A 22,762-nucleotide genomic window follows, 5' to 3' on the forward strand; every position below is an offset into this window, starting at 1 on the left:
CAAGAAGTCGCCGAGCAATGAAGCGCCGGATCAGGAACCTTCGGGGGAATCCCGGCCTGTGCTGCCAGCGGACGACATTAAGGCCATGTTTCAGGATCTCAAGTCGAGTCTGCAAGGCATAGATGGTAAGATGGACGATCTGGCTGCAAGGATGGACAGTATGACGAGAAGAATGGACAAGCAGGAAGGAGTTGTCGGGGTACTGGAAACGCGTGTGACTGAAACGGAGGAATGTCAATCGGACCTTGACAAGAAGCTGCGAGGAATGGACAAAGTGCTCTCCCTAATCCAAATGAAGATTTGGAAGCGAGGTCCAGAAGAAACAACGTACGCATCACGGGAGTGGCGGAATCGACAGACATTGCAAGTATGGAACGCTAAGTTGAGCAGATGATGAAGGATCTGTTTGGAGAGGAACTATCCCCAATGTTTCTGGTGGAAAAGGGCACATCGCACGTTGGGACCAGTGCCCAAGCCGGGAGCTCCACCAAGGACAATCCTTGCACGCATTCTAAACTATAGAGATAGGGACACGATACTGCGACTGCGTTGGGGCGCTAACCACTTAAGCGGGGAGGAGTTGCTCTTATTACTGACTAATCCAGATCTCTGCTACTAGATAATCATTGCTCCGCTTGGCTTGGGGCACGATGGGCCCTGTAGCGCACAGAGTCAGAGCTGCGCTCGATCGCCCTGTCAAAAGTACAGGGTTAGAAGGCACATACCTGCGCACCCCAAGGGATGTATCCCAAAACATGGTTAGACCATCTATCGTTGTTGGTACTTGGTTCTGTTGAGTTGGTACTGGGGGGGTTGAATGCACAACCTAATTGGGGGGGTTGGAGCGGGTGGGGAGGGTGGGATGGGGCCTGGGTATGTTTGGTTTGAACTGTTAACCTGTGAAAGCTATGTGTTAAATATGTCACCGAAGATCTTCTATTTGATAGTCACTGATAATGTTGCGATACACTGGGAGCCTTGGAGATGTGGCCGTAATGCATCGAGCACTCTACCGACCCGATTGCACCTTCGTCTATTGATATTACTATGGTCGTTTGAGATTGCTTAACGATTGGGGAGCTTAATGCCTCAGATGGAAAGCCCAGGTTACCGTCTATAACATGCTTGTCTTGAAATGTGAGGGGGATGAATGACAGGAGGAAGGCGAGAATGGTACATGCCTACTTATCACGGAAGAATGTAGATATTTGCATGCTTCAAGAAACGCACTTAAGTTCCGCGGAAGCCCCGCAACTCAAACACTCTAGATGGGGAGAAGTAATACATGCCCCATACTCTAATTATGCCAGGGGGGTGGCAGTCTTGATCCGACGAGGCCTACACTGGGTGACACAACGAGTGCTGAAGGATGAGGACGGGAGATACGCATTGATTCTGGGAATGTTGTGTGGAATGCAGTTGTTGCTGCTGAATGTCTATGGCCCGAATGATGATAACCCTGCTTTCTATGAGAATCTGTGGGAAAAAATGCGTCCCTTTGGTGATGCAGCAATACTTTGGGCGGGTGATTTCAACGTAGTGCTGTCCGACATGGTAGATCGACAAGGCGCTGCCCGGGAACCCCACCCAAGGGCAGCTGAGGCACTGGGAGGCATTATCCTGGAGGCGTCCCTGGTTGACTCATGGCGGCAACTGCACCCCCATGCACGGGCGGGCACTTGCATCACGGCCCACAGGGCCGCCTGGTCGAGGCTGGACTACTGGCTGCTGTCCAGGGACTTACATGCTTCGGTACTGGCAGCGGTACACTTACCAAGGTCACTGTCAGACCACGCTCCAGTGGAAGTGACGTTGGCCACCCCCGCACAATACGCACAGCCATTTAGCTGGAGATTTCCGTCGCAGGCCTTACTGGATCAGGTGTTCAAGGAAGAACTGAGAGTTAAGCTAGAAGAATTTTTTGAGTTCAATGAAGGGACTGTGGAATCGCCTGGTACACTTTGGGAGGCCTGCAAGGCAGTGACAAGGGGTCACTGTATGGCACTAAAAACGGGAGTGCTACGGTCCATAAGAAACAGGCTAGATACGCTTGAGAAAGAATTGGCGGCTCTAGAGGTTGAGCTTACTAGATTGCCTACTGCTGGCACCCGGGCGGCATTCAGGACGAAACTCACTCAGTATCAGGAGGAAGCTGAGAGAGAAGTGAAGTTCTTACATAAATACGCTCAGGCTAGGAGATATGGGGAGGGGGACCGTCCTGGTAGGCCGCTGGCCGCGATGCTTCGAAAGCCCAGGGGTGCGGAATATATTTTGGATCTTACGGTTGCGACTGGCGAGTCTGTCAGGACACCAAGTGATATCTTACAAACTATGGCAGCCTATTATGAGGACCTTTACGCCTCTAAACTACAACCGGAGGACGAGGTAATAACGGAATACCTTGACACAATTGCACTGGCGTGGTTCAACAACGGGGCACGTGAATACATGGACTTGCCGATAACGCAAGATGACATACGGACGACCATAGCTGGCATGCCATCGGGTAAAGCGCCGGGACCTGATGGTCTTACGGCATCCTTCTATAAAGAATACGCTGATATCCTTGTCCCCAGGTTACATAAGATGTATATGGAAGCGATCGAAACTGGGATCCTTCCCCCATCGCTACGTGAGGCCATGATAATCACACTTCTAAAACCGGACAAAGATCCCACGAGCCCAGATTCGTACAGGCCGCTCTCGCTGATAAACCTAGACGCCATGATTTACGCTAAACTCTTAGCGGAACGTTTGAAACCAATGCTGCCCCAAATAGCGCTGTCGGATTAGTCGGGATTTGTGACAGGTCGATCGACCTCGCACAATCTACGCACATTATTTGGTCTGCTTCACTACCTAGACCCGAAGGTCCAGGTTGCAGCTGCCTTGCTAGATGCCACCAAGGCATTTGACTCTCTCGAATGGAAATTTCTGCAAGCACTGTTCACGAGAATGGGATTCAGTATGCTATTTATTCAGAAAATTTGCATCCTTTACAACTGCCCCACAGCGAGAGTAAAGGTAAATGGGCAGGTCTCGCAGGCTATCGGTATTTCTAGAGGGACCAGGCAAGGCTGCCCCCTATCGCCACTGCTATTCGCCATCGCCACGGAACCGCTCGCGGCAAGACTACGGCAACACCACACCCAGCGTAGTATAGGGTTCACGTCCAGAGGGTTGTTGGTGTCCTTGTATGCCGACGACGTGACAATCTTTATGCACAACCCAGCCGACAATTTCGACCCCCTCATGCGAGAACTAGTGCGGTATGGTGGCTTGACGGGCATTAGCATTAACTGGACTAAATCTACGATACTGCCACTGACGGACGGAACGGTACAGTGTCATACCGAATTCCCCATAACTTGGGTGACGGAAGAGGTAAAATACCTGGGGATCCACATTAGCCGCTCGATGCAGGACCTGTGGCTGTTAAACTATGGCACAGCAGTGGAATGGCTCGGGACCGAGGTGAAGAAATGGGTCACCTTACCGCTGTCAATGACGGGCCGGATCGCCATAACTAAAATGGTTGTACTACCAAAATTTTTATATCTATTTGCGAACATACCTCTGCCGCTTACACTATCTTTTTTTAAGCGCATACGCTCCGCGCTTTTGGATTTAGTGTGGGCGGGCAAACAACCCAGAATACAGTGGAAGGTACTGACGCTTCCTTTTCGACAGGGAGGTCTGGCAGCTCCAGATTTTGAGCTATATGCGTACTGTGCCCAGGCCCAATACCTGCATTTCTGGCAACACCGATCCCGTATCAACCTCACGTGGCGATCGAGACAGACGTATCGTCACCCACCCCCTTAACAACGACGGTATACCAAAAATACAAACGTTCGCCGGAGGATGTGAACACAGTTGAAACAGTGAGGTGGGCCTGGCGAAACATAGCAAAACGGGCGGACATTACTGAACTGTATGCTCCTTCCATGCCGCTGGGCGGTAATCCGCTACTGAGTCCCTTACGGGACGCGGCGATATCTGAAAGGGCACGTAAAAGCGGGCTTTTGGTCGCAAGTGACCTGTACCCGGACGACACGTTTGTAGAGCTGGGAGACATCTGCAATTCGGAGGTGCCTACGGCATCTGAATTGCTCCTCTATTATCAGCTTAGAGCGGCATGTAAGGCCAGATACCCGATGTTCCCAGCGGTACCGCCATCACTCTCGGCACTGGAGGACATACTAGCGAACAAATCCCCGAATAAACTGATTACCAGGATCTATAAAATAACACAAGACACGGCGCCGTGGATACAACCCGGTTCGAAAGCGCAATGGGAAGCGGAGACAGGACTAAGCATAACGGACAAACAATGGACGTTCTGCTGCAATCAGTTAGAAAACCTGTCGCCCAACTACTTAATTTTCTGCATAGACTGTACCGCACACTGGCGCAGCTCTTCAAAATGGGATTAATAGCTGAATCTCGCTGTTGGCGTTGTGGTGCGGTAGATGCAGATTTCTTTCATCTCACGTGGTCATGCACTCCAGTACAACGGTATTGGGTAGAGGTGTTTTCAAAGCTGGGACAAATACTAGGAGAACCGTTGCCTCCTGATCCACTGATGGCACTGCTGGGATTGGTGTCCGATATACCCAGTGCCTCAAGGAAATTGATCGCTATGTTGCTGCTACTGGCGAAGAGACAGATTGCACTACATTGGAGACAAGAGGGTGCTCCGAGGGTAGTGGGCTGGATTAACTCAGCACTATACTGTCGGGATCAACTGACTACATACTGGGAGCTCCTACCACTGAGATCCAGACCTGCTGATATCTGGCAACCCCTGACGACCCTGCTGGCTGGAGACGAGATGGTTGAGTAGGTGTGGACAGTGTGGTGGTGAGAGCGAATTGGGATTGTAGGTGGCCGAAACGCGGGAGTCTGACTGCTATGGCGCTATGGCTGGCGAACAGTAGAACAGATGACGCTGTGATTGAGTGGGGGTGGGCCCTAGCCCCATGAATGCGTGTGGAAGGCTGGGTGGGATGCCTGATGTGAAATGCCTAATATGTCACCTCCCCCTTCCCCCCCCCCTCTTAGACGGGAACTTATGGGCTCGCTCCAGTGACGGTGACACGATACTCCATGAGCCGACAAGACTGACATACCGAAACACAGAAGCTGTTGGTTTAGTTAAATGTGTTTGTTTTTGTTTCTCTTCCTTTTTTTTAATTTTTATATACATAAATGTTGTAGGATGTGTGCAAGTAAATACGACATGAGACCGCATAATGAGGTCTAATTGAATCTATTGATGCTGCCTGCATCCGGGTTGTTGGCTGAATAGCGGTGTGCTAACTTGCGACTCTGAATAAAAGTCTTTAACCCCCCCCAAAAAAAGTAGCCTACTAGTTTTGTGGATTGACTCCCTCAATGCCCCTTGCGTTGATGTCCCTGTGGCCCTCTCCATTTCCTTTGTCGGGCGGGGTACTTTGAAAGGATATGCATTGATAGGTTGCCAACCCCATTATTTGATTGAATTAACATGGCAGCCTCTTCTGGATGAAGGTGCTGTAAGTTACAGGGATAGATACAACCCCATGGCACCTATTTATGCAGAATAGTGGCCCTTTCTAGGAGCACATCCAACCTTACAACACCTCCTTCGCATATAGCCATGTCTGAACTGGGGTGGCAGAGTGGGATAAAGAACGGTGATGGATTAAACCCAGATCTTTTGACTGGGTGTGAGTGTTTGATTCCTACCGTCAGCTTGGCAGTCAGTAAGAGACTGACAGTGGTGGTAGAAACATGATTTTAGAATCACTGAAGGTATTTTTACCCACAGCTTGCTAAAGAGTAGCATGCTGACCTTTCCAGTGTTTTTATGGGTATGCAAGTCCCCTGCAACTGTCTCCTTCTCATATACATGTGGGACATTAATGTTGCATGTACATGCAATTGTATTTTATGTAGATCATGCGTGTAGAGCTTATATGATATATGTGGAGTCTGGTCACACTGGATTCCACTTTGTATGGGCTATGCATTAGTGGTACATCAGATGGAGAGGTGGAGGGAGAGCTCCGACAGATGTAACAGGGATTCTCCCCACCCGTAGGCATCTTATGTAGTGGTTCAGACTGTAGAGTCTAAAGTGCTGGAGACAGAGGACTCCTTTGACTTTGGGGATGCTGCAGCACTCCCCAATAAAACTTGAAAGACTTTAGATGGATAAAGTGCAATAAAGAGGCCATTCAAAGGTGTTTGTTCTGGCAGCATTGTTGTTTTTTTTAAAAACAGTCCAATATCCCCCATGCCTTTAGTAAGGTGACGGTATTAATTTGCACCCCCATTTGAAAAATTGTTCCAGCACCACTAGTGTGTGACAGAGTTGGCTACTCTGCAAGAATGAATTCCAGCAGTTCATGCACTCTGACTGCATACCACATGGAAGGAAGTTATCTGGGAATTGAGGTTTGCAAGTTCCCTGACATCGCTTTAGCACGCAAAGATGGGCATTGCTGCAAGAAGTCACTAGCGCACCAAATCTGTGGGGCTCTGCAAGAAAACTGGTTACCATCTATGGTCTACAATGAAGAACAAGTCAAAGTTCACCAGCAGGAACTAAGTAACCTCTAACTAGCTATTTAGCTGGTGCACCTGTGTCTGGGCCCAAAGAAGATGCTCATGCCACATGATCCACCAAGGCAAGCACCACTATCTGCCCACCTCCTCCTCTACTAATACTCCCACTGCCTCCACTCAGCTGATATCAGCATGGCACCACAGATTGTGCCCGTACACCAGCCGGTTGGCCTGGGGTGTACCGCCTTCCTTCCAAAACATTGAGCTGAACAGCGCATGCACCACGAGTTGGATCCGCCGAAGACTCTAAGTCATGGCCTCTTTTCTCTGTGCTCGGACACCATAACCGTTCCTGTGTGGTAGATGAAAGCCTCTATTGGGGGTGGGGGAGAGCACCAAGACCTGAACCCTTAGTTAGAAAGTACGCTTGTTGAGGTTCCAATGACCCACCGCTTGCTTCTTAAACCACTACTTAAAATGCATAACTCTTAACTAGTGGAACACCCAGAGGCTGTTTTAAAAAAGCACTTTGCAAGTTTATCCTAGGGCAACTGTTTGAAGGGTAATAGTGACCTCCACTGTAATATGTAACTTCTGAGCAATGTATGTATTATGTTGTGTGATTTACAATAAAGTACTTCTCTTCTAAAGCTATAACCCTGGTGGAAACTCCGTTATTACCTTATGTGAGTGATTTGTTGAGTTCACCACCCCCTTAAGCCTTGGATTGCTCACTTTCGCTACTCCGAAGTATCCAGTGCAAAGAGGTTCTAGTTGGTGCTTAGCTTTGAGTCAACAGGGTTATTCCATAAAACATCAGTGGTAATCGGCTCCATAGCCAAGTAACACCTGACTAACCTTTGATCCATGAAAAAGTTCCTAAAGACTGTATGTCGTAGACATTATGCAATCATTGGGTATAGGAAAACCACACCAAAACCAGCTTAGTAGAAGATAAGCGGCACTATAAAAAAAATACACAATATAAAAATACAATATAAAAATATGATAAAGAAGCTAATACTACAAACCTGCCCTATAAGCAGGGCCACTGGAATTGTGTTTGTGCAGCCGCTGTGATTTTCACATAATTATAGATCAGCCGTATTTGCAATATAATCGATCTACTGTTGCATAATCTATAGATTTTAACAACCCCAAACAATTCATGCGGTTCAAAAGTTACTGAAAATGCAGCGACACATTTTGGAGGAAGGCCCTTTAGAAAGCTGGACTGATCACCTTTCCATTGCTTATTGCTATATTTGAGTATTAAACTGGTACTAACGAGGTACAACCAATGCATAGACAGTGGTACCATGTTTCAAATAAAGTAGTAATATTACAAAATGTGCCACATTCTACTGCATAATTTCCATTTGCTGGCAGCATAATTTACTGAACCCTACCACATAATTTGACCCTCTCCTGCCGCATAATTCCAGTGGCCCTGCCTTTAGGTAAATCTATATATTAGGATCTGTAGAGTGCGAATTTAGCTGGAGAGTAATGCCACCCTGAGAAAATGTTTACAAGACTATGGCAGTGCATTCAATGCCTAACCATGCATCATCCAAAAAGAAAGACTTTTTGGCATTTTTTGAAAGATGTCACCTTTAGCAAAGTCAGAAAATGATTTTGTTCTGGTGACTTTACCATCACTGAAGTTCTTCTTAAAAGGCCATTCTTTTCTCAATTCCTCTATTTTGAACCCCTTCCTCATCCTAGTACCAGACTAAACAAACCAATATGTGTAGCATCTGCTGCCAACTTTTTTTGCTATGGAGTGGGTGTTTTTTTGATGTTTTTTTGTAAAACGTTATTGGTGGGCGAGCTGCTGTGGGCCTCACCAATACAAAAGAACATTGGCTAATTGCAAAATATTGATGGTAGTCTCAAATGTGCCAATTATCACAGACGTCCCTGGCACTGAAGAGAACCACTGTACCTTCTGCTCTTTCACAAGAAGATCCACACACAATCACTCACAATGAAGTTAGCTACTGGCTAAAGTGGACGGACGCAACAAACCAATGGAAGAAGTGGGCTGGCTGAAAGACTCGAAATTGGAAAATCAAAAGATCTTGGGTATGCCAGACCTTAAAGCTAAGATTATTCACAAAGGTAGATTTGATAGTAAATGTTTGTTTACAATTGAGTTTACCTGTTTTACACCTGCCATAAATGTACAAGTAGGATCCCTGCCAAGTATAAACTAATTTATGTGCGTGAATATTTCCACCACGGGTGAGGTGGTCTCCATACTCTCATTCATGAGGGCAGATAAAGTGCTGTTCCAAGTCATGGTTCGCATTTGAAGTTCATGAACACCTATAAACAAGACCATTTGGAGGCCTTTGCAAACTTTTCTCTTTCTCCATGCCCTAAAATGTTTGGCATTTACTTCATACAAGAGCTGGTGTATATCCCTTTACAGGGTGAAAAATGGAATGGCTTATTACTAACTTATTACTAGATTTCATAGTGGGTTTAGAGGAGGGCGGGTTCTCAACAGGGAGAATATTTTCCCTGTGGATAAGAAAGAAATTAAATAAGTATTTGCACAGGGGATCTTATTCCGCTGTACAGAGTTCTCTGCTCTAGAGAACTGCACACAACAGGCATAGGGTTCAGATGGGAAGATGACATTATCATTCCAGGAATCCACATGGTAACCTGCTCATAGGGCAGCTTTGCATGGGGATTCCTGTGAATGTCTGAGAATCCTAGAAAGTATTAAATCAACATTTGCATGCAAGTGTAGACTTACTACATTCTTTATGAATAGTTCCCAATGTTTTTTTTAAGTTGGCTGGTTAATGATCAGGAAATCCTTGAGTAAATTCTGTTTACCAGTGTGCATGTTAATCATCAGGCACTTACCAAATCCTCCTCAAAAACATTAGATGATCACTTTACTTTTTACTAAGATTGTGGTTCCTAATAACTGACCTTTAGAATGAATTTGTCACACCAAGAGTCACAGCACCTAAATTACCAGGACTTCTGTGGAAGCAAATATCTTCCACCAGCTCCCCTTGCGATTACAGATACCACTGACTATCCCTTGGGTGAAGGGGAGTTGGCGCGAAAGATAGAGTGAAGCTTCTGGGGCAGTATTATGGTAAATGCCCCTGGGCACTAAGGGTATGTGTAACCGCTTTGCTCGCCCCAGGCGACTTTGTGTTTCTATAAAGGGCAACAGATGCTTCTGTGGCCCTTTCTGTAATACAGATGGCACTGGTACACATATAGCAACAGCTGTATCACCGGATGGTGTTCCTTCATTTGCATGGGGTTGGGGCCCTATGCAAATGAGGTAATCTGTTTGCCTCTGCGCCTGTGCTGTATTATAGACCTGGGACCATAGGCAAAGATGCTGTCGGGTGGTGCACTGTCCGTGCCTCCCCCCCCACTCCCCCCCTGATGGCAGACCTCTGGAGGGGGGACAGTGGATCCTATCGACCCCCCCAGATCTCCTCCTTAAGGGCTGGTGCAGTCACTCACTGCACCCTCCTGCAAGGGGAGGTCCGTCTCCTCTTAAGTGTAGGCGGTTTGCCATCTGCACAGTGAAATAGAGTGGCTGCTTCAAAACTGCTCTGTTTTTCACTTGAATGAACTGCTCTCAGGGCAGCGTGAGTTTGCAGCAGCTCTGTGGGCAGCACATTCAATGCAATAGGGTGCACTTTCTCCATTTGCACCCAGTGCACCTGATGTGAGATGCGCCGTGGTGCAAACAGGGGCAGTGCATCCTATACTTAATAGGGCCACTGGTGTCATTTTAGCTTCCATGCATTGGACGGTTGGTGGGTGTTAATCCTTCTGAGCAGGACCCCTCAAGTTCTAGAGGCAAGATGCACTCCTTCAATCAGGAGAGGTATTCTTCAGCAAGAACACAATCACTTCAGACAACCGTACATGAATGCTTTACAATGAGCCTGAGGTGCAAGTTCTTAATGATGCATACCAAATACGAATCACAGTCCATGTGACAGGCTCTTGAGAACTGAGCTTTGCACTGAATCCGGAGTGCGTATCCTTTAGACTCTGCTCAGATTATACTGAAATCTTTCTGTCCTTAATGTCATGTTATTTTACACAAGTAGTCCTTTTCCTTAAGCCAAGGCTTTCTTATACAAACTCTGATTGCTAGGGTGTCGTTGAAGAAAAAGGGGGTACTAAAATTAGAAGCGCCTGGTTGGTGCACTTACCTGAGGTCTGTGTTTATGGGCTGGAACAGCTGCAGCGTTATAGCATAAAGATGGTTAAAGTTAAGGTGATGGGGGCATGGCGGTGCCGTTTATTGACCAGGTTAAAGCGTTTGAGGATTGATGAAAGCTGTTTTCAAAGGGAAGGAGATCAAAGAGGTGCTTCTGGCCCCCAGGTTCCAGGTGAAGATGTGCAGGTTATTCTTGTCACGGGTGAAGGGCTCAGAATCCAAGGGACACATCTCTATCCCAAGACAGGGCAGAGGAAGCATGGGCCTGTGCTTGAAAGCTATATTTATAGCCAGTCATACAAGTGTTTCTCTTGAGCATGCAAGAATATTACTGAGTTTATCCTATCCATTAGAATGCTGTCTCTGGAAACTGAGGGAGAGAGTGGAGGCATTTCTTTAGATGACAGGGCCACTAACTAAATGACGAACATGCAAGTATACCAGGCAACCTTGAGGTCGGCTGGAAATGAAGGCTTTTAACTAATCGGCACCACTTGCTTGCATTAGCAGTTAAGTAAACACATCTTGAAACTGTGCACTCAAACTAAAGCACATAGCATGCCCAAATAAAGTGCATTGAAGAGTGCATGGCCCCTGCCCATCTAGAAAACAGTGACAAGTGCCTAGCAGAGTACAGGGTATCTGCCCAACTAGAAAACAGTGACAATAATGGGGAATAAACAGCTCAGGCAAACCTGTATTTGATGGCAGTTATAATTCAGAAATGCATATTAGGTTAATGGTTTGGCATTTCTGAAGGTGACGTGGCTTTGTTGTCTCCCTAACTGCCTCGGTAGTTTGATTTCGGCAAATGAACTAAAAAGTTTGTCCTTAGTTGATATTAACCTATTGAGCACCACTCTCAAGCAACAGATATACAGATTCCACATTTGCAGGCTATCACTTCTCTCTACTTCCCCCTTTTTATTCTTGGGCTTTTGTGCACAAGCTCTTGCACATGTAGTGCTGTGTATGGCTTCACATGTGCAAATGCTCCTCCACACACATTGGAAGTTGGTGACTACTCTACTCTTTGCAGACGGTTATGTCATTATTTTGAACTCCTAACTATGTTTAGAGCTATGGGTGCGCATAACTCACATAATTCAATGTAGTGCAATCAAGCGGAATTACCTAAGATTCCCACCAAATTATGAGGAATTATGCGAGACGAGTAATTTGGCGTAGTAGCACAAAAATGCCCCCTTGCATACAAAATGGACTCAAGGATGCATTTTGCAATAGGAAATGGTGCAAAATGCAAGAGAGCACAAATAGCGAGCATGACCAGCCACTCACACTCACTAAATGTGCTCTTGGGGTAGGATTGTTTCCCCAACCTACTCGCAGCATAACGTGCTATTTTCTTAATGCAAAATGCACTGTTTTGTCCAAAGGGGATGCGTTTTGTGCTAAGAAATAGTGCTAACTACAGCAGAACATGAATAGCTTGCTAAGTGTGCTTTCAGGAAAGAATCCCCACAACTCTCTCAAGTCCTCCAACTTATGCAAGCAGGAGCAATTGCTTTATTATCGGTAATTTAAAGTCAAAGAGTAACGCAGAAATACTGAAATCACCTCGGAGTCATTGAAATTCCATACAGGTCTATTTTGAACCATCCTTATTTTAATGTGGCAGAATGGGATAAGCAGGCACATAATGCATACTGAGGACTCACCTCTGCAATGTCTTTCAAGGGTTGCATTTTCTCATAATCTGGTTTAAGAACACTGTCAAAACAGACAATGTCCTTCTCAAGCGGCTTTGTGCCTTCCAATCAAACAGTCCAAACTAATATTTTGGATAAATTGACTTCTTTCAATATACACACAACACACCTTTGGTAGAAAATCTTTTTGAGCTAAATTGCTTTTAAAAGTTCAGTAAGATCTGAACAGTGGAAGACTGGTGAAATAAAGTTGCTTTTAATAGTTGAAGAAAATGTATTAAAATGGATTTCTTGCCAACATTAATTTCAAATACTTGTATATCCAAGTCCCAGAGCTATTGAAAACGTTTCAATGTAATGCAACCATAATTGTTTCTTCTTAGGAATGATACTTCAGTTTAAATGTAGGAAATCAGGGAGGCGCTAGGGGGCGCACAGCGAGATGGCTGCCTGAGCAGCAGCTCCGCCGGGCGATCATCCACTTGGCGTGATTTCGCCGGTGTCGCCCCGGCCTGCCGCTCCCTGAGCACATCACCAGATGGGGGAAGACCTGCTGCGTTATATGTGAGGCAGCGGGCGCCCCACAGAGCGAGGATTGCCGGCTTAATCGCCGTGAAAAGCGGAGACGCGTTGGAGTGCCTGACAAAATGGCCGACGCTATGGGACAAACGCGCATCTAACGTGATACCGGCGAGATGCGATCGACCTTCCACACCGACTACGACGCTGCTGGGGTAAGACCGAGCACTATAAGACAATCCGGTGCCATTATCTTGCGCCCCCAGGCTGCGGGGCGCCTAGAACCTTCGCAATAGCGCAAATGACCTTGCCTGACAAGATGGCGGCGGTCAGCACGAATCGGCGCGAATATTAGCCGCCTCGTTAAACAGCGCACTTGGGCCCAAGCCCTGCGGGACTGCCGGTCTCCATGCCAAACTTCGCTGAGGCCTGAAAGGCGACTGTGCTGGCGTGAACGGTGTGCATACTGCGCTGGAGGAGCAGTGCAGGTTGTGCACAGCAAGCAGACGTGTGGCCCACTGCAACCACGTGCCACCCCAGTGTGCGGCGAGAACAGGGAGCCAACTGCCATAGTGCGCTGCCACAGGTCATCGCAAATTCACTACGACCGCGTGGCCAATTGCTGGACGTGTTAAGAAGCGCTTGTGAGTGGCTGGGCCTCTTGCGATTCACCACGTGGCCACGCGCCCGGGCGCAAACCGATTCTCTCCCCTTCGCGGCTCTGTGGGGTAGCTTAGCGCAAGGTTGCCATACACCTTGTGGGGATCACCACGGCGACAGCGGCAAGAGTCACGAGGGCATCGGGGCCCGCAAGTAAGAAGACAGTGTGCCCGACCGCCGCCATGGGTAAACCGGACAAGCAACAACAGAAACTGTCGTTTGAGGCCAGAAAAGCGCAGAAACCCACAGAGGATGGGGTGGAAGATGGCGATAATGCAGGGCCCAGCAACAACATTGAAAAGATTTTATTGGCAATCCAGTCCAATTTGCAGGACATAAATGGAAAGCTGGATAATCTAACATGCAGAATGGATAACATGGCGGCGCGGCAGGAGAAGCATGGCGAGCGACTGGACGAGGCCGAAACGAGAATCTCCGCGGTCGAAGATGAGGCGCGTGCCTCCACCTCCAAGTGCGCTGGTATAGAACGACTCCTGGAAGTAATCAAGGCGAAGGAGGAGGATTTGGAAGCGCGCTCGAGGCGCAACAACGTCCGAATCACGGGCCTGCCGGAGTCTACCAACACAGGGCGGATGGAGTCCTACGTGGAAACGCTCTGTAAAGACCTGTTCGGAGCTGAGGCCTTATCACCACTTTTCATCGTGGAGCGGGCACATAGGTCACTGGCCCCAAAGCCACCTCCTGGCGCCCGGCCGAGGCCAATTGTGGCGCGCATCCTCAACTACCGCGACAGGGACACGATCCTTCGACTGGCAAGAGAAAAAGGGAAGATACAGCATCAAGGAAACTTGTTAGAGTTTTATCCAGATCACACGGTCGCGGTCCAGCAGGCCCGGAAAGAATACACCAACGTCAAGGCCAAACTACGAGACCTGAACATTGTGTACTCAATGATGTATCCGGCACGCCTCCGGGTGGTGTGGAAGGAGAAAGCGATTATCCTGGCGACTCCGAAGGCAGCACAAGAATTTGTTAAGAAGGTGCAGCGCGAAATGAGAGACGACACGCAAAATGAACGGCATCATGAATCGGACTGAAGACATCGGGTTGACCCCTAGTCGACCGGCGGTGAGTTCCTTTCCTGTCCGCTTATAAGCGTTCTAGCATGGCGACTGTTGTCTGCATTGGTAGGCCCAGCTTGGCGCAAATCTCCTGAGTGAGGAGCCAAGGTACTGGTGCAGCAAGACCTGCATGGCTGGATGGCAAGGACCCGTTGGGGCAATGAGACTGCTGCTCGGCTGTGTGGGGGTGATACGGACTATGGATTGTGGACACTCTGCGCTGCCAGCCCCCCCCCATTGTGCTGCACTAACTAACGTTGGCGAGGAAAATTGGAGCATTGGGGCGGTCTGTACTGTGAAGCCTGGTTCGCACATTGTGGACCGCAGGACCTCGTGATATGTAAGCTGCCTACTAGGCTCCCGCTCTTGGGCGCATCATACTGTCGCTGTCTTTGCTGTTTCCAATATGCGGTGAATGGGGGTCAGCGGTCGGGGGGGGGGCGGAGGAATATATTGTTTACTGTTGGCCTTATGACATCACGGTGTGAAGGGCTTTTCCTAGGAATGTGGCTGTTCTACAGCGCTGTTGATGTGTCGCTGGGGGGCGGTGGGGGGGTGGCGGCGGTTGAACACTTGAATTGCATTCATTATAGTTTGTCTAGTGTCGCCCACACCCGTCCATCGGGTGGAGAGTTGTGCCTCCAACGGACCTCCGTGAGGGTATAACCCAATCAGAGTTCGGAGCTGAGCACTGTAGTTATGGTTCTGAGTTTAAGGGAATGGTGCACTGCAAGGGTAAGGCTTCGGCAGGTTGGGGTTGCTGGAGTGGGTGGGATAAGGGGTGGGGGGTTGCCTACCTGTATGAATGGACCGTCAAGGTGCGATATACCTCTCCTTTTTTGTGGTTCCCCAATGGTTCAGACTGCTGTTGTACAATTCGGAACTCCTAAGGAGGGGACGCTGGTAATTCCTACACAGTTGACAAATGTGGCGCTGTCATGTATTGTATTGATCAAACTTGATGGGTTCGAGGGAGGCGGGTAGGAGCAGCTTGAACATTATTACTTGGAATATTAGAGGGTTCTCACAGCCTCGTAAAATCAGACAGATCTTTGCAAGCCTGACTAGATGGAATGTGGACATAGCGTTTCTACAAGAGTCACACCTAGCACCACATTCACACGCTCAGTTGGGGTCGAGGTGGGCGGAGGCAGTCCACAGAGCTTCATACTCTTCCTACTCCAGGGGGGTGGTCATATTGATAAAGCGTGGGGTAGGTTTTGAGACTCAGACAGTGACACAAGATCCAGCTGGGAGGTATGTGTTGGTATCAGGTACACTAAGAGGCCAGCGAGTGAGGTTGTTGAATGTATACGGTCCAAACACGGACGCCCCGGATTTCTTTAGGGAAGTATGGGACCACTTGCAGAAACACAATAGCGAACACATATTATGCGGGGGTGACTGGAACATGACCCTCCGAGATGGGTTGGACCGTTCATCTAACTCATTGGAACAACACAAACAGTCACGCCTAATGGTGGGTCACATGATGAAAGACATGGGTTTAGCAGATCTCTGGAGGCTGAAACATGCGGATGCATCTGGGGCCACGCACATAACAGCTTCACATAACAGCTGGTCCAGACTGGATTACTGGCTGGGCACCAAGGACCTAGCGCTGTGGGTACGTCACCTGCAGGTGCTGCCCCGCACACTTTCTGATCACAATCCCGTTCTGCTGCAGTTGGATATTCCACGGTATGCACCCCCCCCTTCCAATGGCGTTTCAATTCGCGAGCCCTCACTGACACGGTATATGCTGATACCATACGAAAAGCGATAAGGGATTATTTTGAAATTAATGAGCATTCGACTGATGACCCATGCCTCCTTTGGGAGGCGTTCAAAGCCACGATAAGAGGGGTCTGTATTAGCACCACTGTAGGGGTTCTCAAGGATATTGGGGGCCAAATCCGCAGATGCGAGCAGCGGATGAGAGACCTGGAGTCCCTATATGAGACCACTAACGATGTCTCGCATCTGGCTGAACTGCGTGTCATCCACACTGAGCACGCAGAATTTCTTGAATCTGAAATGAAGTACCTGAATCGCACGCATGTGGCTAGAGCCTTTGGGGAGGGGGGTAGGCCTGGGGCTGTGTTGGCTCGGAAGATATGTGAGGGCCGTGGTCCGGCTACTATACTCAGGGTGAAGTCCAGAGAGGGGGAGCCACAAACGCATGCTGCGGATATATTGAAATGTTTTGTGGACTCATTTGGGTCACTATACCAATCCCAACCTACAGCCTCAGCGGATGATACGTATGACTACTTGCACGATGTAGCCATTGGCTGGCTGTCGGATGCGCATAGGGAGTACTTAGCCAGGCCTATCACGGCGGAAGAGGTGACCGAGGTAATAGGCTCGCTGCCAAATGGTAAAGCGCCAGGCCCGGATGGGTATACCTCGGAATTTTATAAACAATATGCAGATATTGTCGCACCGCACCTGGTGGACATGTACGGCACCTCCTTTGAAAAGGAGCTGCTTCCCCCCACACTGCGCGAAGCAATGATCATCGCTCTCCTTAAACCATCTAAGGATCCGGAGGAGTGCGACTCATACCGACCACTGTCACTGATCAATGTGGACTCAAAAATCCTAGCGAAGCTTATAGCGAAACGGCTATCTCCTCTGATGACCAGTCTGGTCCTACCGGACCAGTCTGGCTTCGTACCCTCCAGATCGACCACGCACAACACTAGATCCCTGTTTGCACTCTCACACTACCTGCAGCCCTCGGTCAAAGCGGTGGCGGTCATGCTCGACGCTGCAAAAGCGTTTGACTCCATCGAGTGGCGATATATGCTCACCGTCCTGAATAGAATGGGGTTTCCTAGGCGATTTGTGCAATGGGTCTCCTTACTTTACACGAAGCCTTGTGCAAGGATTAGAATCAATGGCTATGTCTCGGATCAATTTGCTATTGAGCGAGGGACGAGGCAAGGCTGCCCGCTCTCGCCCCTATTATTCGCCCTAGCGCTGGAGCCTCTGGCTTGTCTGATAAGGCAGAATTATAAAGATTCGGCGTTAAACTTCATAGCCAGGCCGCTTCACATATCATTGTATGCGGACGATATGTTACTCTATGTCCGTGACCCTGAGACTCACCTGAACTCACTACTCAGGGAATACATCAGATTCGGAGGTCACTCAGGGCTGGCTATAAATTGGGCCAAATCCTCTATAATACCCCTCACTGACACTACATCCCAGTTTACGGTGGACTTCCCGCTAGAATGGCAACAAGACCCGATCAGATACCTGGGAATAATGTACCATAGAGACCCAGAAGAGGTACTACGGGCGAACTACGGTGTGGTACTCTCCAGGCTGGAGGATAGTGTCCAGCGATGGATACATTTGCCCCTCTCGCTGGCTGACAGGATAGCTATTGTAAAGATGAACGTGCTGCCCAAATTATTATACCTATTTAATAACGTCCCGATTACACCACCACAGGCTATATTCCGCCGCATTAACTCCTTGGTTAGGACCCTGATATGGGCTGGCAAACAGGCACGTGTGGATCTGCAAACTCTTACACTCCCCTTTGCGCAGGGTGGTTTCAGCGTGCCCGATTTTCTCCTATACTACCTTTGTGCGCAGGCGCAATACGCGGCGTATTGGTACCATGCGGTCCCATACATCACACATGCGGCTATTGAGGAGAGTGATGCGCATCCTATTCCCCTTTCAGCGATTATTTCACACACACGTCCACCGCTGCATACTAGGGATATTAACACAGTGGACACCACGGTCAAAGCATGGCACAGGCTAGGACAGCTGGCTCATAAAACCCCACTGTACGCACCGGCCATGTCATTACACCATCATCAGGAGCTGTCAGTCACTAGGGAGAGTGTCGGAATGTCCCTGCTAAGTAGAGCTGGCATTGACAGGATGGGGGATGTGTTTCAAGGGGGCACATTTGTGGGCCTAGACCAGTTAGGTTACATCCAGAACCAGACTCCCATGTTTCACTTTACATATTACAGGCTCACAAGAGCTTTGAGGGAACACTACCCGACGTTCCCATTGGAACCCGAATGCCTTGCACCACTACAACTATTGATCACAACTACCGATTTGTCGCACCTGGTTTCTAGACTCTATTCAGCTGCACAGTCCGAGTTAGCGGGACATGCATTGAAGGCCAAGGGGCGGTGGGACACCCCACTGACAGACGACGAATGGGCTGGCACCTGTGCACTGACTCAACTTCTGACACCCAACGGTAATTTGAGAATCATTCATTTCAAATTCCTTCACCAACTCTATTACACGCCGACAAAACTGCTTAGATATGGGTTGCAGGAGGAAGATAGGTGCAAAAGGTGTAACGGAGAGGGAGCGGGCTTCGCTCATCTGGCATGGGACTGCGCCAAAATAACGAGTTACTGGGTGGAGGTCACCGCAACGTTGTCTATCATTTTGGAGGAAGAGGTGCAATGCACACCCAAAGTCTGTCTGCTAGGGATAGTGCCGCAGTTCAGGGCGTTGAAACGCAAGTTCTGTGTCATAGCCTTGTTGTTGGCGAAGCGACAGGTGGCACAATGCTGGCACAGTCGCAAGGTGCCGAAGGTAAAAACATGGTTGCATGACATGTCCACTTGCCGGGACAAGCTACAAACATACGAGGAGCTACTGCCGGCGAAATCCAGGCCCAAGAGTATTTGGGGTTATTTAGAGGAGTACCTCGCTTCCATACAGGATGATGAAGAGAACCGACCATTGGATTGAATTGATTGGGGTACTGTGTAGGTAAACAACACATACGTGAGTCATGTACCGGCGGGAACCTAGGGGGAACTGTGACTACCATAACAACTGAAGTGTAGTATGTACTGATAGCACTTTACGGTCTAAGTTGGGGAAAGTTGTTCTTTTGTTCACTGTTGAAAACAAATGTGAAAAAGTGAGACTCATTTCATTTAACAGCTAGTAACCATATGTGGGGCGTGCGTAAGAACTCTGCCTCACACTGTAACGCTGATTATGCACGACGTACTTATCCTATGTTGGTTGCTGATATTTACGTAGCGAGCCGGCCTCAGGGTTGTAGGCTCATGCTGTGTCAACTGCTATATGTTAATAAAGGTCTTGCGAAAAAAAAAAAAAATGTAGGAAATCAATTAGACTGACTTACCTTAATGGGGCAGTTATCACCCCTGATATAAATAGATACTGGCTGATGCAGCTATTTCTAATTTTAAGCGTTGAAGTACTGAACTGAATAGTCTATCTCCATAATAAAATAAATATGTTGTATTTGTAAAGTGCACCAGGATAACTTTCAAATGGCTTACTGAGTTCTTCTCATTGGCCGATTAACAGCAGAATAAAGTCATATTAAGTGCAGTAAAGGTAAATATGTATGTACAAGAATGCACATTTCTGATAAATTCTGTATTACATCTGAATCTATTAGGAGCGGATCTGTGTGCTAGTTGCAATTTCAATGGATAAAATACTGAGCCAGATAAAAAGAGAATTTTTTTATGCGATTCAACAAAGGATGGGTATATTTTAAAGTCCTTTATTCTTATAATGCTCATATTACTACTAGAACACAAGATTACAAAATATTATAGAATGGGCTTTAAATTTATAATATCCCCTTCCTGGCGGGCAATGGGTAAATACATGGGAAATTGTATATCACAAGCTGAATTCATAGTATTCTGCAAGCGTTTCTTTTCTGATGGGGTCCAACATTTATGAAGCAACACATTTCTTAGATATTGTGTGTCTAGCATGGTCACAATTGTTTATACACTAATTTCTTATCAGTGTAAAATATTGGATCATTAGTGAACACAATGGTCCTAATCTTCCATTACTTTGCAGAACTGCTCAACTTAAATATACTGAAATTATTGTTTGCTAAGAAAAGGTGAACATTTTAAATTGTACCCCTCGCCATTAAAGATATTTGAAAGTGCCTTTCCAAATGTTTTTTCCTGATTATGTAAAAATGTAAATTTGCTAAGGATGAATCGAGAGCGAATGATGTAGAATAATCAGATAATCTTTATAATACATAGAATTAATAAGAATCCCATTTCAAGGATCCCGTTATTACTATTATGTATATGCGAACTAGGAAGTTTCTTAAATATTGAGATTTGATTATTCGAATGCATATGTTACTTAGTAAATTTGGACAGTTAAAGAACATAATTGAATATAACAGATTAACAAACCACACATTTTGTTAAACCGTGTAATGTGAAAGCAGGCTTTCTTAACATAATTTGTAGTGGGTAATGAACAGAGTAGATTTATTGAGCAAAAGAGTGTCATTTGGAATCTATCTGAAGACTAGAATCTTTTACCAAAAGCTTGCAAATAAATTACTTTGTTAGCCTAGTTAAGATATTGATTCTGTAATTTATTAAAATTAATGATATTGTGATGATAGGGTTTCCACTCCTTGCCTTCATTTTAGATTTGTTTTACTAATAGCTCTTGTGGTAAAGCGACTTGGTGGCTACAGAAATATGTTTGTAATGCTATGGTTACCAGTTTAAATGCCAGCAGACCCAACTAGGCTTAATCTTCAGAGCCTGGTGAAGAGTAGAACAGTGTTGAATGTGTACCTGTTCTCTATAGTATCATTGTAGTATATATGAACTTTGATGAAAGTTTACCAGAAATATTTATTGACCTTTTATTAACTTTCTTCTCTCCCATTTTTTCAACACAGCATGCCCGAATAAATTTGCCTGCGGCAATGGGCTATGCATCTCGCAGTCCCTGAAGTGCGATGGTTGGAACGACTGTGGAGATTTGAGTGACGAGAAAAACTGCGGTAATACCATCTGGGTGCTCAGTCATATTAGCCATGGGGGGTTTTATCCACTGTATTTTTGGGGTATTGCATTTGCCTCAATACAAAATACCAGAATTCTTTAATTTTTAATGGGTCTTTTGTCACATTTTTCCAATTTGAACAGCTGAAAATTAGCACATAGCTACCACGGTTAATCTTTGCTATTTACACATTTCAAGTCGAGTGGCATGGGCTACTTTGTTTCTTTCTGTTGCAGTATGGTAAGAGTGCCCCACATAAAGTAACAAAGTAACACATAATACCACCTAATTGTATCCACGGAGGGGGGAAATGTGCTGGATGGCAAGGGCCAACTGATAGCTCTTAAAGTTGGAAAACTTGACGCAAGTTGTGCGAGATAAAAAATAAAATGGCAATGATTCTGGAATTAGAAATTGAGCCCCATTAAGTGCTGTTTTGTGGAGTTTCCCCTTTAACTAACAATACAGGGGGCTGTGTTGAGTTTCTTGGAGATGCCGCGACAAGTGTCCAAGGACCAGGAGGTCTGAAAGCGCAGTTGAAGAATGCGATTTATTTCTATTTGATCTTTTCCCTGAGGTCTGTGTTTGGGTTCCTAGGGTCAGGGCATCAATCCCTAAGATCCGTTTTACACGAGTTCTGTTGCACACAGACTACAAGAACTGTTGGTTTGAAGTGGCATCTAGGCTTGTGAAAAGGTGTTAACACCAATTCTTTCTTAGGTAAATTTAAGTTCCCTGGCGTAGGATGTCCCATAGGCGAGACTTTCTGTGCCAGAGAATCCTGAACCCTTCCAGTGCAGGAAAGAAGAGTGGGGAGGAGAAGACATTGGGAGGGGGTTAGCAGGATCCAGAACCACACAAGATTTTGGGTGCATGGACTAGGGACCTGCATGGAGAACAAGCGAATGTGCTGGACTGTTTTGGGTGGCCCGAGATGGGCGAGCAAACAGTCACTACACACTCAGGAGTGGGCAAGCCATTCCTCCCCTGTCCTGCTCTGTAAGCAGAGCAGCCCCACCCACCTGCCAGCAAAAATTATCTTAAAATGGTAACTAAAAGTTATTACCATTTTATGTTTTTGCTTCTCCCGCTCTGAGAAAGCAGTGGGGCGACGCTCCTCTGCCATAGCGGAGGAGGCCACCACTGGCGTGGGCGGCGCATAGGGGCCCCTTACAGACCAACCTTTTACACTCCTTTTCCATTAATTTTTATTCCTGTGAGTGGTTGTGTGGGCAGGT

The 22,762-nt window shown here is 47.2% G+C and overlaps 1 protein-coding gene across 1 annotated transcript in view; it reads left to right on the top strand.

Moving 5' to 3' along the window:
- Positions 1-22,762, top strand: part of LOC144770678 (suppressor of tumorigenicity 14 protein homolog) — a 111,322-nt gene that overhangs the window by 59,251 nt on the left and 29,309 nt on the right. Inside the window, exon 12 of the mRNA XM_078655394.1 lies at positions 21,418-21,522. Coding sequence (XP_078511520.1) covers positions 21,418-21,522 — 105 coding nt within the window. The remainder of the gene's footprint in view (positions 1-21,417; positions 21,523-22,762) is intronic.

This window comes from Lissotriton helveticus, chromosome 7, assembly GCF_964261635.1.
Source record: "Lissotriton helveticus chromosome 7, aLisHel1.1, whole genome shotgun sequence".
NCBI lineage: Eukaryota > Metazoa > Chordata > Amphibia > Caudata > Salamandridae > Lissotriton > Lissotriton helveticus.